This window comes from Mesoplodon mirus, assembly GCF_964341445.2.
Source record: "Mesoplodon mirus genome assembly, chromosome: 15".
Lineage (NCBI taxonomy): Eukaryota > Metazoa > Chordata > Mammalia > Artiodactyla > Ziphiidae > Mesoplodon > Mesoplodon mirus.
In genome coordinates this window covers 51,043,258-51,061,148 of record NC_138991.1, presented here as the reverse complement: position 1 = coordinate 51,061,148, position 17,891 = coordinate 51,043,258, and the positions used below count along the sequence as shown (strand labels likewise).

Here is a 17,891-nt window from a genome sequence, read left to right as displayed (position 1 = left end):
GCTTCTCCTCCTCTCTCTACAAAGCTCTTCTTGCTCAAAGTCTAAGAAGTTCCCGACAAGGATGACTATTCCTGTCTGGTTCTTCTGCATCTTCAACATTGCCTTCCTCAGTGTCCTTGTGTTTTCTTCAGCGGCTTCTTCTCCCATCCCTTAACAAAGATGCTCAAAAGGACTCTGACCATGGCCCTCTTTCTTTTTCACTCACTCTTCTCCAGAGCATTATCTGTGGTTTGGTGGTTTATGAAGGCTCTGGAGTATAAAGAGTGAAAAAGAAAGAGAGCCTGTAATTATCACCTATATACTAATGATTCCCCAAGTCTCTCTCAAGCTTAGGGTTTTCACCTTAGTTCCAAATCCAATTCTTAACTGCTTACTAAAACAATATTGTCTGCATGTTTCACGTACCTTAAACATACTTCATTGTTCTCTGTGTGTTCCTACTTTCAATTAATAGCATCTGTTTTCCTCCCTCTACCTTGGTCTACATGCGTCCACGCTGGCCCTTTACCTGCAGTCTCCTGACAACCCAGCAGAGGGAGCCAGTAAGTCAGATCATGATATGCCTCTCGTACTCAAATCCCACCTAAGATTTTCTACCTTATTGGGAGTCAAAGTCTTTTTCAGAGTTCCCACCTACTTCTCTACCCTTATCTCCTATTATTCACTCTGCTCCAACCACAGTGGCTTCCCAGGCATTTCCAGAACACTCCAAGCCTATCATCCTTGCATCAGGTCTGTTTCAAGTCTGTGCTCAAATGACATCCTGATGGCATTCCCCAACCTAGTCTGTGTGTCTCCTCCTCACTAGAAGGTCAGCTCCTCAAGGGTTAGAATTTGTGTCTGTCGTACACAGTGCTACACCCCAGTGGCTGGCACTCAGTACGTGCTCAATGCAGAAACTACCCATTAATTCATTTACTCACTACAAGCTGAGCTCCTTGATGGTGAGGACAGCTAATGACCCTTATCATCCCAACCAAGTGTCTGGGACAGAGCCTGTACTCAAATTTCGAATTAAGAGATTAATAAATGCACAGAGGAATAAGGAAAAACAAAAAACAAAAAAGGGAGTTTAATTTACAAATGTCATAAACTCTGGCCTCTTTATAGTAAATGTTTTGATATATTCACACCTAATTTAGAAACAAAGCCATCAAACGTTATCCTTTCTAAAGCAGTGACAAATTTCTCTTTATATTCATTATGATTTTAGAACAGGCTGAGAATCAATACCAAATGACTGTTTCAACATAGAAATCTGTCTTCCCATTGCATGAATACCCTCCTCACCTCTAATGTTGGTTTTTCATTGTAGTCATTTTTACAATGGCAGTATTATTAGAAATATAACCATCTTGCCATAGTAAATATGAACAATTTTAATATTTTTCTGCCATAAAAGAAGACTTTAAAGTTACTGAAAATTTGTTTAATGGGGTAAGAAATCCTTACTTTATGTAGTTGAAATCAGCTTTTAGGTTGAGAGAAGTACTGCTGGTACTCTTTTTCAAGTCATGGATAGCATTCTGCCATTCCTGTACAGCAGCCCAATCAGCAATTGAAATGTAGCACTCACATGCTTTATTTCCCAAATAATTTATAACCTCAGGAGAAGAGTCAGTTGGTTTGGACAGCACAGTTTTTCTGGATTCACCTGAGTGAAAGTATTTCATAAAATAGAGAGAGAGACCCAAAGCAGTTATAAATATTTCAAAGAGCAGAGAAATCTAAAAATATACAGTAAGATCATGAGCACAAACTATTTGACTACAACTTTTTATTTAAACCCTGAATGCTCACCATTCAAAGAATGTTTGGGGCTGGCACTGTTACGCCCAGCATTAGCCAACGTGAGAACAGATTTGTCGAAGCTGGAGATACAGCAATCAACACCTGTCATGGCACACAGGTGCTCCTGGTACTCCACAGAGGCCTTTTCAAACCTTCAATACAAGTTCAAACAGTCTTATTTTTTAATTATCCACATATTTCATTTCTAAAAAAACTGGAAAGAATGAGTTAATCAACTGAGCTGAGACAATGAGTTGATTATTCTGTGTGGGGTTGAGCAGGCACAAAATTAGACCTCTTCCTCACAAAAAATGAAAATAAGTTCAAAAATCGTTAAATGTTTAAGAGACAGTATAAAATAACTAACAGAATATATCAGTATTTAATCTCAATGTGTGCAAAGACTAAATAGAAAAATAAACACAAGAAAAAAATAAATACAGTTAACAGATCTAATGACATCATAATTTGAAACTTCTGGGCATCCAAAAAAAAAAAGGGACTTCCCTGGTGGCACAGTGGTTAAGAATCTGCCTGCCAATGCAGGGGACACAGGTTGGAGCCCTGGTCAGGGAAGATCCCACATGCCGCGGAGCAACTAAGCCCGTGCTCTAGAGCCCGCGTGCCACAGCTACTGAAGCCCGCACACCTAGAGCCCGTGCTCCGCAACAAGAGAAGCCACCGCAATGAGAAGCCCGCGCACTGCAGTGAAGAGTAACCCCTGCTCACCACAACTAGAAAAAGCCCACACACAGCAACGAAGACCCAACACAGCCAAAAATAAAAATAAATAAATAAATAAATGTATTTTTTAAAAAACATGAACATTAAAAACAAATTACCAATCAAGAAGTTAGATAGCATCAATAAACTTGGTGTATAATAAAATCTCACAGATCAATAACGAAAAAACCAAGAGGCCACAAAGACATAATCCATGTTTTTAAAAATCACAAATGGTCAATAACATATGGGGAAATTCTATTATTAATAAAGAAATGTAAATTAAACATATTCACTAATATGGTGGCAGGGTTCTTGTTTCTCAGTAGACCTCTGTATTCACAAACGTGCAGGGAAGAGGTGTTACTCTATTGTTAGAGATACAAATTGGAACCATCTTTTATGTAGGGTAAATTAGCAATAGTCTACATCATATGCCTTATGGTCTATAGCCTTTCTTCTAGTAAATCAACTTGTAGGAATGCATTCAAAGAAAACAATCACAAACATGAGCAAAGAATTAAGTGCCATGGTGCATTAAGATTAGTAAAAACATCACAAATAACCTTGCTGTCCAACACTAAGGAACGTTAAATTATGGTGCATTCCCAAAAAAAAGGAAAAAAAAGTGCTGTTAAAAATCACATCGTAGAATATTTAACACGGCAAAATATTTTTTTAAATATTGCTGAGTAGAAAAAGCAAAATCATGAGACCAGCAGAAACACTGCTATTTCTGTGAAGAGGATAAAAAACTACATATAAGAGAAAAAAGAACTAGAAAGAAGGCATATATGTACACTAAAACTAACAGTTGCCACTAAGAGATGGAATTATGAGCCATTCTTTTATTTTCCCTACATTTTCCAGATTTGGTAAAACTTACATAAGCATACATAGAGGCACTGAATGAGTTTACCTAGAGCAATGAGTTTGAACATTCAGTGCACAGAGCTAATGAGCAAGAACTCTGGCCATAAAGGGCAATTTGTATCAGACTCTGACATGAAAGGTTATCAATTAAGAATCAACATTAAGTATAATTAACATTTAATTACAATGTTAGTCAGTAATACAAAAAAATTTAACATAGAGAAATCCTATCACCCATTTCCTTCCTTCCAACTTACCTCCCTTCAGCCTGTTGGGCCACTGAATTAATCCAGAGAAGATTTTTTCCAATGACCGAAGATGACCAGGCAGCAATTCCCTGTATAGCTTCAGGACAATGAAGTTCACACAGTGCTTCTACCACCATCATGATAGTTACTTCCAATTCATTCCCCTGAGAGTGGCATTCAGAAAAATCAATCACAGACTCAATACCTTCAAAATTCAAATCTCTACTAAATTTACAACTGCCGATCACAATCTAAAGCCTGAAGTCAAATTTATTTAACAATTATTTTTACAACAATGAAACTGCATTATTGGAATTACCTAAAATGTTACATATAATGTAGATACAAAGGGGGGGTTGGTGATGGACCTTAATAGCACATGCATGTTAGTCTTTACAAAAGAAACTTACTTAAACATTTAAACTGTGGCATCTTTGGGAGTAACACGTGAAGTAAATATAAAACAAAAATTAAATAACCATGAATTAAAGAATGCTTAATTTTATCTCTTTGAATATTGCCTACTGACATTACCTTAACTGGTAAACAAGTACAATTTTTGGATTCCACTTATTTAGTGACCCTACTTACAAGCCAGCACATTTCCCTGCATTATAACATTATTAGTATTATACTTTTACATCTATTATAAAATTATTACACTTTCCTATACATTATATAATCATAAAAATTCTTTCTTTTATACACAAATTTCTTAGAATTACCTTTAAAGTTCTAACCATTAAGCATAAGTAATGTATATTTTCATTCTAAGTAAAAAATATGAATAGGTGACCCTGGAAGTTACTGCTTGTATAAAAATACTGGATCAAAAGCTTTAAAAATGAATAGAACCGGGCTTCCCTGGTGGCGCAGTGGTTGGGAATCCGCCTGCCAATGCAGGGGACATGGGTTCAAGCCCTGGTCCGGGAGGATCCTGCATGCTGTGGAGCAGCTAAGCCCATGTGCCACAGCTGCTGAGCCTGTGCTCTGGAACCCACAAGCCACAACTACTGAAGCCCACGTACCTAGAGCCCATGCTCCACAACAGGAGAGGCCACCAAAGCGAAGAGTGGCCCCCGCTCTCAGCAACTAGAGAGGACCCGCATGCAGCAGCGAAGACCCAATGCAGCCAAAAATTAAATAAATGAATAAATATATTTTTTTAAAAGTTCATTAAAAAAAAATGGGGGCTTCCCCGGTGGCACAGTGGTTGAGAATCTGCCTGCCAATGCAGGGGACACGGGTTCGAGCCCTGGTCTGGGAAGATCCCACATGCCGTGGAGCAACTGGACCCATGAGCCACAACTACTGAGCCTGCCCATCTGGAGCATGTGCTCCGCAGCAAGAGAGGCCGCGACAGTTAGAGGCCCGCACACCGCGATGAAGAGCGGCCCCCGCTCGCCGCAACTAGAGAAAGCCCTCGCACAGAAACGAAGACTCAACACAGCCAAAAATAACAAATAAATAAATAAATAAATAAATTTATATTTTAAAAAAATGAACAGAACCTTTAACTTCTTTTATCCATAGATTAGATCACAGCAAAGGAATTAAGCCCAAATTCTAATTAACAGATTTAATTAACTCCACACACACACACACACACACACACCACTTTACCTGAGATGAATTTGTCTTCATTTCTGTAAGCAAGTCGAAGCCATGTCTCACTGTCACAGCAGGCTGTCCTGCCAACAATCCAACCCTCATGATGGAGAGTCGGATCCGAGTCAGCCAGTCTTGACAAGTTTGGCGATTGGTATAGAAAAAAGTCCTAATGACCTTTAGACGAGAAAGAAGAGCTCAGGACTGGTTCAAATTACAGGCAGAGATGTCTCAAATACACATAAAGCATATACATAGGTCTGCTGCGATTTCAGCTCTGCACGCACACACTGCCAGGTTTGACCACGAAACTGACCAAGCAACATTCAGCCCACGGAAACCAACCTTGGGAGGTGATGTTAATGCATTGGCACATCCTTCATATGCATTATACATTAACTTCTCCAGGTTTTCCAGATACTGCAGAAGAAGCACAAGTCTAAGCTGGTTGCTACTGTGGCCTTCATCATTGTCTGCAGTTGTCCACTGACTAACATCTTGATCGGGGTTTAATGTGTGAGCTGCAAGACTTCTAATGATACCTAAAACCAAAAACAGCATTCCAAATTTAAAAGGAATCTTCCAAGATTCTAGAAGTTCTTAGAATAATTTCACAAATTCATATTTATCAAGTATCCTCTGTATATCCATCATTTAAAAACAAAAGTCCCAACAAGATCTTTTCATTTTTAGAGGAAAAAAAACATCTTCTCCACACAAATCCCCTAGATTTGTGAACAAAAACACATACAACATGATTATTTAATAAAAGCTTATTCTAACAAACATATCTAAAAGATTAACTGATAAAGTACTAAAGAAAAAAATCATATATTCTCAAATTTTTGCTTTAACAAGGTAAGAAATCCATTATTTCTTAATGTAAGCTTGAAAGTATTTACATCACAAAGTTTGAAACAATGCAGAGTCAATTACCTTCAATCGTCTGGAAGGTATCCTGAGCTCTGCCCAGTGGGGTTCTCAACTTAGAAAGGACAGTGAACTGTGCTGCTTCCCAAATAGCCCACTGCCAAAGGACAGCATCTGTCTTTAGTAGATTGCGGGGAATTGTTGATTGGTCACGTTTATCCAGTCTCTGGCAGCTATAGAACAATCTTTCTAACCAATTGTCCTTCCTGGGAAAAGCAGTTTCATGTTTAACAGACAATGACAACTTCGTTAAAAAAAAAAAAAAAAGACAAAAACAAACTGCAAGGGAAATGGGAGTAGGGGACTGCAATCTTCCCTACTTGAAAAAAGCAAACATGTAAAATTGGGAAGCATTATGTCCCCACCTCTCATTTTAAAGAGGTCTTTTACAGTCGAAATAGAATAGGGTATGGTATGGACAGATTATTACGGTAAAAGGCTCACGATAATTTGGCTATCAGGATAAAACATTCATTGCAACTAAAAATCTCCAGAATGCCTCGCCCCCAGGCCCCTCCCCACAGCACTGATGACTAGGTCAGATCAGTTAATTGTCAACTACATTTCACCATTACTGTCAGTTGCAAAGCCCATTTTTATTTCTTCAGATGCCATCTTCAAAGCAACTCCTCCTACTACTGAAAACTTAAAACAACCCATTTGAGAAGAATATTACTTTCTACTCTGCCACCCCTGACATATTTTCTCCTCAAAAGTGGGCACAGGGTTAAGACATTCATGTATATTTAAATTACTTTTCCCAGATGAAAGTCAAAGAAATAATCTTACCCTGTTCTATGAGAGTTCCCATACAAAATAAAACTAATAACATCGGAGAAATCTTGTGGGTGGAATGTGTTACTTGGCGCTTTACTCATGTGACTTCTTAATGCTAAAGAAATTTCTTGAATTTCTGTGTGGTTGTTATTGCTGTAGACAGAAAATAAAGTCATTGCTATGCAAAATGTTTTCGTTAAAAAGTTAGTTCATACTGTAAATGAATCATTTCCCTGCTAACTAAATTTGAAAATAAAAACTGATAAAATTAAGACTTAAAAAATACATACAGAAATGTTACAACTTTGAAATTTAAGGTTCTTAAAGCACCAAAATTGACCTAATTTAAAACTATAAAAGAACACAATTTAGTTTTACGAATAATAACTACTGAGAAACATATTTTGAAATTATAAGTATTATTCTGTAGCAATTATCATCTCTTCAGTCACTGAGAAGTGCCATACAAGATGTGATATTAATTCACTAATAGGCAATTTGTCTTTTCCTGAACTAAACATTGTGGGATGTCTTTGCACCAACATACCTCAAGACAACATCTAAAGGAATTGACTTCAATAGCTTTCCAAATGCTTGTCGAATACGAGTTCCACTATGGACTAGCTGAACACGGCAAACATCAACACACCTACAAAAAAATGAAATAGATAATACAAGTGTGGAATATTTCCAAGGATCAAAAGGGCCAGGGTCAAAATATTGGATCTTTAATCCATACCTCTGTAAAAGATCATCTGGTAAGGAAGAGGACAAAGCATGTAGACTGCTGCATGCTTGTAGACAGATATTCACATCTTCGATAAGAGCTATTAAAAATTTAAAGACACTTTCAGCTTGCCAGAAGAAATTATATGCCACTATGTCATAATTTTCTGAACCCATTCATTTCAATAAACAGAGTGCCTACTATGGATGAGGGGCTGCTCCTGCCTGGAACCATCACTGGCAGTAACATTTGGGAAAATGATACTCTCAACAAAACCCACACAGGGTGACTAGTCTTCACCCAAACCTTTCTCTGAAGGAAACTTTAAAAGTACATGGAATGTATAAACAATCACATAAGCTTAAAAATGTGACAATCACTTAAAACAACTTGTTTTTCACATATTAAGAATGGCAGGGGCTTCCCTGGTGGCGCAGTGGTTAAGAATCTGCCTGCCAATGCAGGGGACGCAGGTTCGTGCCCCGGTCCGGGAAGATCCCACATACCGCAGAGCGGCTGGGCCTGTGAGCCATGGCCGCTGGGCGTGTGCGTCCAGAGCCTGTGCTCCGCAACGGGAGAGGCCACAACAGTGAGAGGCCCGCGTACCGCTAAAAAAAAAAAAAAAAAAAAAAGAATGGCAAAAAAATTAACACAGATTATGCATTTGTCATTAAAATGGGGATGATACATTTCCAGTCATGAAAAGCACTCAAGTGACTATCTTTCTGCCATTAACAAAGATCTCTTTTAAGCACTGATTAACAAAATTAAATAATCTCAGATTCTTACTGTTGGCTAAAAGGCCTTTGCAAAATTTATGGAAAGATGGAAGAGAGAATAAAGGTGCATATGTTTCAGACTTCCTCATTAAAACAGCCACTTCCAAAGCCCAGGTCATTAATAGTTTCCTGAAACACAAAATATACAGTTGATTTCACATTAAAAAAAATAGAAAAACACCTTGAAAAACTTACTCTTTTTACATTAGTTTTCTTTTGGTCTTTTAAATACCTCAAGCAATAAGAAACAAATATTAAAACTATAGAAATTCCTTTGGCAAAACTGTCTTTTAAGGAAATCTCCCCAAACTAGCATAAATTGTAGCAAAAAATATTTTAAAATCTCTATAAATACATTCATCTATAAAATATTGCAGGAGCGGGAGGTTTCATGTAATTCAGGAAAGAACAAGAAATTCTAGATTAAATAATAAAAACAAAAATTTAAAGTGTTTCACAATGAAGAAGTTGCTCTACCCATTCAAAGGACAGTCTTCATTTCTTTTTCTCAAATTATGAAGCCAAATTAACAAAAGTTAGAAACAATATTATAAGTATTAGTTACCTTGTGTCCTGGTTAAGATTATCTTTCTTAAGCAATATTCCCAGGAGATTTAATATAATTGAGAAATGTTTTTTTGTAGCTGTAGTTACAGTACTAATCACCGCTCCATCAAACAAGGATGGGGACGAGGAACTAAGACTACTAGATATAAAGTGGTCATGCCTGGAAGACAAAATTTGGATCATCTTTTTATCTCTCATTTTTTTAAAAAAGGCAATTCCAAAGTTAAATCAATACATATTTTTAAAAACGTACTCTAGGGACTTCCTTGGTGGCGCGGTGGTTAAGAATCCGCCTGCCAATGCAGGGGACACGGGTTCGATCCCTGGTCAGGGAAGATCCCACATGCCACAGAGCAACTAAGCCCTTGCGCCACAACTGCTGAGCCTGCGCTCTAGAGCCCGCGAGCCACAACTACTGAGCCCGAGTGCCACAACTCCTAAAGCCCATGCTCTGCAACAAGAGAAGCCACCGCAATGAGAAGCCCACTCACAATGAAGAGTAGCCCCTGCTTGCCACTAGAGAAAGCCTGCACACAGCAATGAAGACCCAACACAGCCGAAAATAAACAAATTTATAAAATAAAATAAACTTATAAAATAAATGTATACTCTAAAGGGCCCATCTTCCCTTTTCAAAAAAAAAATTTTTTTTTTTCTTAAGAAGTGTATGTAAATACATTACCTGGTACAATGAGAATACAATGTGTAGAGCACTGCATACTGAATGGCAGGGAAGTGAACAGCCAGGTCGCCATGCACAATCATCAGATTCTTACTAAGGAGTGCAAAGACAGTTGGAGACAGTGCCCACATCTGATGACATACAAAAGAAAGTAAATGTATGGCTCCTCCAAGACATACATGAGCATACAAAAAGTGTATCCTTCAAAATATGTCTACACATTTTTAAAAATTAAAATTGACAGATTTAAATTTGGAAACAAGCTAGTACACTAAACCTGGGATCAGCAAATATTTCTTGTGAAGATGAGAGTAAATATCTCAGCCTTTGCAGGCCACATGACACCTCTGGTACAACGTCCAACTCCTCAACTCTGAAAAGTTACAGACAAAAAAAACGGAATGAAAGTGGCTATGTTCCAATAAAAATTCTTTACAAAAAGAGGTGATGTTTGGTGATGGTTGCACAATTCTGTGAGTATGCTAAAAATCACTGAATTGCATACTTTAAATGAGTATTATAATGTATGTGAATTATATCTCAATATTTTTTTTTAAAAAGAAAAAAAAAAACACGTAGTGGGCTAGATTTGGTCCATGGACTGTAATTTGCTGATCCTTCATCTAAACAAAGCCCTTGCACCCTTCAGTGTAGTAGATCGTATTTCCTCAGTTTTCCATGTACTTCAAATGGCAAGTTGCCCTGTCCAGTGAGAAAAAAGGCACACCCTGCCACTCTAAGCCTTTTCCATCCTTCCCTTTCTTTCCATTGCTAAGATACTCCTTTCCACCTGACTGCCCTGTCCCGACTCCCTCTCGTTTCCAGAGTGCAGGATGTAAACCTCAAATCTGAGCACAATGTAAATTTCTCAACAACCAAATTTTAGAATGCAAAGAATGGAAGAGTCTACCGCAGCCTAGCAGTGAGGGAAAGAGCAGCTATGGAGGGACACAGAGCAATCTGATCTAACAATATGGAAAGCATGCAATCTTGACTCTTCTCTCCCTTCTCTCTTAGACTACATTATCCCCTTAATTATATCCCATTACTTTTCGTTACGAATAATGTTTTTCAATCCTGCAAGGTCCAATAGGAGGGAGAAATATACTAACCACAGCAATAATTATAAATGAAAAGCATGGTCACTTCAAATTTCTTACAGGAATAAAATCTTTATTCTTTTTCCAAAAGAATATATGAATGTTCCTAGAGAAAAGTAGTTAGTCAAAAAATAAGGACCATATGGAAGCACTAACTCTAGTGGGAAGAAGGAAAAGAGTACCAGGGGAAGAAGGGGTTGCCTATTAAAAGAACTATACAAACTTGCCCTGTAGAAAATGTTGACAATTTTTCTAAAAGCATGCTAGAGTAAATAGGAGAAAGCATTAAAATACATTTTGTAAAAAATAAAACAAATATAAAAAACTTATCAAGGAAAGCAAGAGCTAAACATAATGGCAAGAAAATATTCCTGTCAATTTTAATTATCCAGGCATGTCCAAAATATGGCCATTTGATCTATGTGATTCTGTAGACACACTGCCTTGATAGGTACATGAAATATGTAAACATGCAATAAGAGGCTGAAATGGGATAAAACAAAGTCATTACAAGTAAATACTCACCCCAATCAGTGAGTTTTTAGCATTTCCAATTGTAGTCAGAGCACTGAGGTCAAATATAACTACAAATTTTGCATTGTCTACATTGAATACATGATTCTTAAAAGCCTCATGTTTTATTTCGGAACAGGCATCAGGAAGTTGTAGACTATGTAACAGGTTGTTTAGGGCACAAGTCATTTCTCCCAAAATTAATTTATAGGCAGTCTCCAGAACAGGAATATTCTTCAGGCCGAGCACTGCTTGATAAACAGCATGGGCTACAGCAACAACCTTAAAAAAAGAATTCAGGAAAGTGATAATTAAATGGAAAGTATATTACTATCTGCATAATGGTGATGATGCACATCAGTTTAAGACTGATAAATTTACTGTCCAAAACACCAAAGACCTTAATTTTTAAAAAAGCAATTTAGGAAACCTACATAGTATCAGTAAGCATTTAAAAATCTATAAAGCTTTATTAAAAAAAAGCGTCCTCTAAATTAAAAGTGACGATGTGAAATTTCTTAAAAGTCCTTTTTTTTTCCCAAGCCAGTATCAAAACACATACAAACAGCATTTTATTAAGATAGGTTTTCCTACATCTACTTAGAAAGTCTATACTGGCTTTGACTGGTAGTCGGTTAAGAACCTAACGATGAAGTTTTATTTACAACATACACATGACATTTTAATGAAACAAATTTAATAAAATCTGAAAAAACTATCTGCATATCACTCATCAAGGTATACAGTATGAAAATCAAATATTAAGTTAATCATTATAATTTCTATATTCTAAATCAAATATTTATCATTTTGATTTCATTTATGTAGCCTACTAAGGAACATGATTCAAACTCTTCAATGACCTAAGTTTATCAAAAGTCTGATCAATGAATCACTTACCTCTTTTTCTTTATGATATCGCAAAAATAGTAGTTTAGATGATGGTATAAATAGTTTTTCTACAAATGATGATGGCAGTTTTGTATTTATCTGTTCAACAATCTAAAAGAATAAAATAAGAAATGAGCTATCAATTCACAAAAGAACATGGAGGAATCTTAAATGCATATTTCTAAGGGAAAAAAAAAACCAATATGAAAAGGCTGCATACTGTATGATTCTAACTATACGACACTCTGGAAAAGGCAAAACTATAGAGGCTTCCCTCGTGGCGCAGTGGTTAAGAATTCACCTGCCAGTGCAGGGGACATGGGTTCGAGCCCTCGTCCGGGAAGATCCCACATGCCGCCGAGCAACTAAGCCCATGCGCCACAACTACTGAGCCTGCACTCTAGAGCCCGCGAGTCACAACTATTGAGCCCACGTGCCACAACTACTGAAGCCCGCGTGCCTAGAGTCCAAGCCACCACAATGAGAAGCCCGCACACAGCAACGAAGACCCAGTGCAGCCAAAAGTAAATAAATTAAAACAAACAAACAAACAAAAACTATAGAAACAGTAAAAAGATCAGTGGTTGCCAGCCAGAAGAGGGGAGAGAATAGGTGGAACACAAGGGATTTTTAGGGCACTGAAACCCTTCTGCATGATACTGTAATGGTGAATACATGGCATTATACATTTGTCAAAACCCATAGAATGTACAATACAGAGAGTGAACCCTAAAGTAAACTATGGACTTTAATTAATAATTATGTCTCAATTTGGCTCATCAGTTGTAATAAAAGTACCACACTAAAACAAGATATTAATAACAGTAATAGAGGAAACTATCGGGGGAAGAGGTTATATGGGAACTCTGTACATTCTGCTTAATTTTTCTGTAAACCTAAAAACTGCTCTGAAAAATAATCTATTAAAGAAAAAAGTAATATATCTAAGCTATATGTTTAGGCCTTAACATTGTGACATTAAAATGTTTAGATACCAAAATAGGATACATGTATTTACACTTAAACATGGGTTTTTTTCACATTGGCAAAGGGAAGTGTAACTATGGCAGAAATGTTTAGCAGAATGTCATCTAGAATTTGCTTTGAAATAATCCAGTTGGGGATGCAGAGATGGCAAGGATGAGGCAGAGAGTAGGAGGCCTAGATGAAACCAGATGGGCCATGTGCTTCTAATTATAGAAACTGAGTACTAAGTATGCAGAGATTCATTATACTACTCTACTTTTAAAAAATATACTTCAAAAGGTCCATAATAAAAGGTGGAGAGAGGGGGGATATTTATGATTAAGAAAAGAATAAAAACTATCAAAGAAGTTTTCATGTTTCAGAAACAAAACATAACAGGGTCTTTCAAAATAGCTACCAAGTACCTTCTCTACATAGTATTTATCAGGAGTGCTAGACAGTCTCATGTGAAGGATGATATTTCATCCATAAAAAAAGTAAAGCTACACTGAGATGAGCTCTCAAATACTAAAAGTACACAGATACTAGAGAAAAAACAAACTAGATTATATAGATAAGACTACTTAATGCAAAAAACCACAAACAAACAAGGGCTTAATTTCTTCTGCATCAATTTAAATTTAAGGGCCTGAATAAACATATTAAACAAAAAAGAATTCACATACCAATGTGAGTAAATTCAAGACTGAGATGATATAATCTGTACCACAAGTCCGGCAATTCTCCAGTTGATCTAATCCATATGTAATAACCATGTCACAATGTATAGTCATGCTAGGATCCAAGCTGCCGAGCAAAACACCAACACACTCATTAGCAGCTGTCAACACAGCCTCAGAAAAAAACACCTGGTTTGCCGCCGTCACACATCTCATTACTCTGTACAGAACCTGCAATGGGGAAAACAAGCAGCTTTAAAAAAAACTCATATTCTTCCACAGAGCAAGAAATATTTTCTATTTAATGCAGTTTCAATTGAAAATTAACTGCCTGCCTTGTCAGTAGTCTCTTAATATTCTAGTTCTCAGTGGCTGAATAATAATAAGGGTATCTCTGGTACAATACACAAGAAGGATATTGCCTAAGTATTCTAAAGTACTATTGTGACAGGAATGGAATTTGCCATACTCTATTTCCCTTATACCCAATTCCTATCCCCCCACCAAAGTCACTAAATGGTTGAAGTTCAGAATCTTCATAATAATCAGGAAATACACCAGAACTTAGAACAGTAACAGTGTTAACAACATGGGAATAACCTGCTGTGAGAATAACTTTCTGTAATCTAGCACTTGGACTTTTAATCAATCTTTTAAAACTAAATATCCAAGATAGCTTTAGCTTATGAAAGTTCATGTACTGATGGTCTCTATGTAAAGATAAATATAAATATTCTCATTCATAACATAATACCTATTTGAAGATTATGAAAATCTTATCATTTCCAGCCCCCAAAACCCCCAGTAAACTATAGTAGTCAATGTACTACATTTCTAATAAAAATAACTTAGGAAAAAACAAGTACAGAAAAACAGATACAGAAAAGATTTTTCTCAAATATTCTCAAGTATTTTCTCAAATATTTCTCAAATATTCTTTGAAAATTCTCAAAGAATTTTCTCAAAATATTTCTCAAATTTTTCTGTAATATTCAACAACTACTACATATAGGGTTTTCTTGTAAACCTGCATATAGATTTAAAAGGCCTAAAAGACCATTTTTGGCAAAGACCTAAAAGACCTTCATAAAAGAGTACATTTAATATAGAACTATCCCAGAAAATGATACATTCCTGTCCTTTTGTTTTATATCTGAGTTAACTGCTTTTATTTCAACACTGACAAAGTCATTAACCACCCATCTTTCAGACAGTAAAAATAAAAATATTAAACCACTTGGATCAGTTTTAAAATATTAACATGCTGGTTTTAATTATCTTCAGGACATTTCTGCTCAAATACACAATTAACTTACCAAGAATGACATCTATAATTAATGTCCTATTTTATCTAGAAAAGTGTTCAACAAAGTAAATGTTCATAAAAGCTAGAATTTTATACTAGCAGTAAAATTTTAATCATTTAGGTTAAATCTTTTATGACTTTATCACACAGGTTTCTTCTCCCTTCTTATTCAAGCAGAATATAATGATGGGGGTTCATTTCTCACATCCATTACACTGAACCACTCACTGGACTGTAATACAGTGCAGCTGAAGTCTGGGGCTGCTGAAATGTGGCAATCTAGCTACTTCTTATAATTGGTCTCAGGCTATTACATAGTTTAAGTTCTTATATCTTTATATCCTTTGATGTCAGGCTATCAAGTTGTTTCATCCTGTCATGCTTAGAGAAAATTACTTTTCGAGGCCTTCTCTGTTAAGAGTTATTCTTAGTATGTTGAAAAACTAAAAGGAGACACAATAATTTTAAAGCAAAGCTCAGTATTATTAAAAAACTAGGGGGCTTCCCTGGTGGCGCAGTGGTTGAGAGTCCGCCTGCCGATGCAGGGGACACAGGTTCGTGCCCCGGTCTGGGAAGATCCCACATGCCTTAGAGCGGCTAGGCCTGTGAGCCATGGCCACTGAGCCTGTGCGTCCGGAGCCTGTGCTCCGCAACGGGAGAGGCCACAGCAGTGAGAGGCCCGCGCACCGCAAAAAAAAAAAACAAACAAAAAAAACCTAAAGAATAAGATTTTAAAATTCATATTAAAAACAAGAATAAATGAACCTACAGAGAATCTCCGAAAAGAAAAGTTCATAGGCGTTTAAAAATTTTTTTCATCAGGTTGGGGGGTGAGGGGAGTGAGATATAGAATTCCCTACTTTTCTGGCTATTTAAGAAAGTGGCCAGAACCTACACACGTTAAACAAATGAGGGATTAATAACATAGCTCACTAGGTAAACAGAAGCATTTAAAAGGGAAGGCAATTTTTGTCGAATGATACTAAAGACTACTAAAACTTACATCTGTTACGTATGCCTCAGTAATTGGAGGACCCCGAATTGGGCTGAAACGTTCCCCAATGCTCCTCACCACAGTACTGAATACCCGGAGAAGCGCTGCCAACTTTGGTAAGGACACAGATGGAGGTGGAACATCTTCATCCACTGACTCCCCAGAGGCCACATGGCTGAGGTCCTAGATGTGAATTCAACACCATTCTTATTTAAGTAAGACATTGTTTAAAAAACAAAAAACAACTCCCAATTTTAAAATCAATTAACTTTATAATACATTTTTACAAATAAAGAGGAATTTTGGCTTATGAGAAAAGGAAACATGAATCTAAGTATAAAAGTAGATTTTGCTTCTCTAATTATTTAAATAAGCAAATATTAACCTCAATAGATTCTTTGAGCCACTCAAGTCAACAGTATACTAAGCCAATATTATTCACATGAAGAGCAAGGGCGGTTGGGGGCGTTTAGAGGAGGTTGGTTTAAAAAATTAGAAGACCTTAGAAGACCTAGCCTACAGATTTATAAGTTAGCTGAGGAAATTAGACATACTCAAAGGAAAAGATTAGCAAAAAACGGGGTACTAGAACCAACATATACCTACACATAATTAAGCACCAAAATAATCAAAGAGAATTAAATCTTAGGGATAGCAAAGGGAAGTCTCTACAAACTAGAATGGGTGGCTTATCAGAAGCAGATCAGCTTTTAAAGGTGTGCTAGGAACCAAGACATCCTAGGCATAGGGGTAAAGAAACATGTGGAAGCAAAATATTCCCTCACTTTACTCTGAAAGGGAGCAGATAGATTGGTACAGTTAAAAGTAGTGAAGTAGTAACTGTTTGCTAGAAGTAGCAAAAGGATAAAGAAAAGATGAAGCTAAATCTTTATGGAAGCCTTGACCACCAAACAAGAATCTTGGTAATTACCAACTGAGTAGGGAAGAAACACTAAGATGGCAGGTTTAAGTCAGGACAGTGGCCAGGAAATCCAAGAACCAATAATAGACACTTCAACAGCAGTATTAAAGGTACCATACTCAAAGGTAGCTGAAGCCAAGCCTTGTCCTCCAAAGCATGATCCAAGATTGCCAATACAAGTAAGAGAAAAAAGTCTTTAGGGACTTTTATACAGTATCAATTCACCTTTTTCATAACAAAAAATAAGAAACAACTGAAGAAAATGTCTTCAGGAAACTACCAGCCACCAAGATTATTTCAAGCTTTGGGAAATTAGGCCTGCAATATTTCTATCTTTCTGGTAATTCTGCTGGCAACTTAAAAACATCTAAAAATAATTAAAATATTGCAATGGTCTCATAATTTTTGCTTAAATGTCAGGTGATCTGAATTGTTCTAAAATAAATCTAGCACTGCTTTAGATTTTTGTTTTTGCTTTTCTCTTACCTGAAATTTTAGGAAATAACTTCATTTTTTATATACTCACCTCAGCATATGCCTCCATGTCCTCTAGAAACTGACCAAGAAGAGTGGTAGAAAATGCAAGATCAGCTACCCAGAATGGCTCCAAACTCTGCAACCACCCTAGGAATCATACAAGAAATTTTGGAAGAGTAGAAAAAAAATTTTAAGTCCAAGTTAAAAAAAAATTTAAGAGAATTCTTTTAAAAGGTATCTGGTTTTCAAGTTGCCCACTCTTGAAACATGCCTTATATCATAAAATTAGGACTGTAAACTGTTTTTTGTTTGTTTTTGGCCGTGCTGCCTGCTGCGC

At 36.7% G+C, this 17,891-nt stretch overlaps 1 protein-coding gene across 2 annotated transcripts in view; it reads right to left on the bottom strand.

Moving 5' to 3' along the window:
* Nucleotides 1–17,891, bottom strand: part of SMG1 (SMG1 nonsense mediated mRNA decay associated PI3K related kinase) — a 95,598-nt gene that overhangs the window by 45,394 nt on the left and 32,313 nt on the right. For both annotated transcript variants that reach the window (XM_082645881.1, XM_082645880.1), the window contains 17 exons: nucleotides 17,604–17,701; nucleotides 16,165–16,338; nucleotides 13,862–14,086; nucleotides 12,219–12,320; nucleotides 11,331–11,600; nucleotides 9,706–9,836; nucleotides 9,022–9,183; nucleotides 8,467–8,585; nucleotides 7,690–7,777; nucleotides 7,498–7,599; nucleotides 6,963–7,103; nucleotides 6,180–6,379; nucleotides 5,589–5,785; nucleotides 5,259–5,420; nucleotides 3,645–3,799; nucleotides 1,801–1,943; nucleotides 1,453–1,654 (listed from right to left, as the gene is read on the bottom strand). In XM_082645881.1, the coding sequence (XP_082502007.1) occupies nucleotides 1,453–1,654; nucleotides 1,801–1,943; nucleotides 3,645–3,799; nucleotides 5,259–5,420; nucleotides 5,589–5,785; nucleotides 6,180–6,379; nucleotides 6,963–7,103; nucleotides 7,498–7,599; nucleotides 7,690–7,777; nucleotides 8,467–8,585; nucleotides 9,022–9,183; nucleotides 9,706–9,836; nucleotides 11,331–11,600; nucleotides 12,219–12,320; nucleotides 13,862–14,086; nucleotides 16,165–16,338; nucleotides 17,604–17,701 (2,671 nt within the window). The remainder of the gene's footprint in view (nucleotides 1–1,452; nucleotides 1,655–1,800; nucleotides 1,944–3,644; nucleotides 3,800–5,258; nucleotides 5,421–5,588; nucleotides 5,786–6,179; nucleotides 6,380–6,962; nucleotides 7,104–7,497; nucleotides 7,600–7,689; nucleotides 7,778–8,466; nucleotides 8,586–9,021; nucleotides 9,184–9,705; nucleotides 9,837–11,330; nucleotides 11,601–12,218; nucleotides 12,321–13,861; nucleotides 14,087–16,164; nucleotides 16,339–17,603; nucleotides 17,702–17,891) is intronic.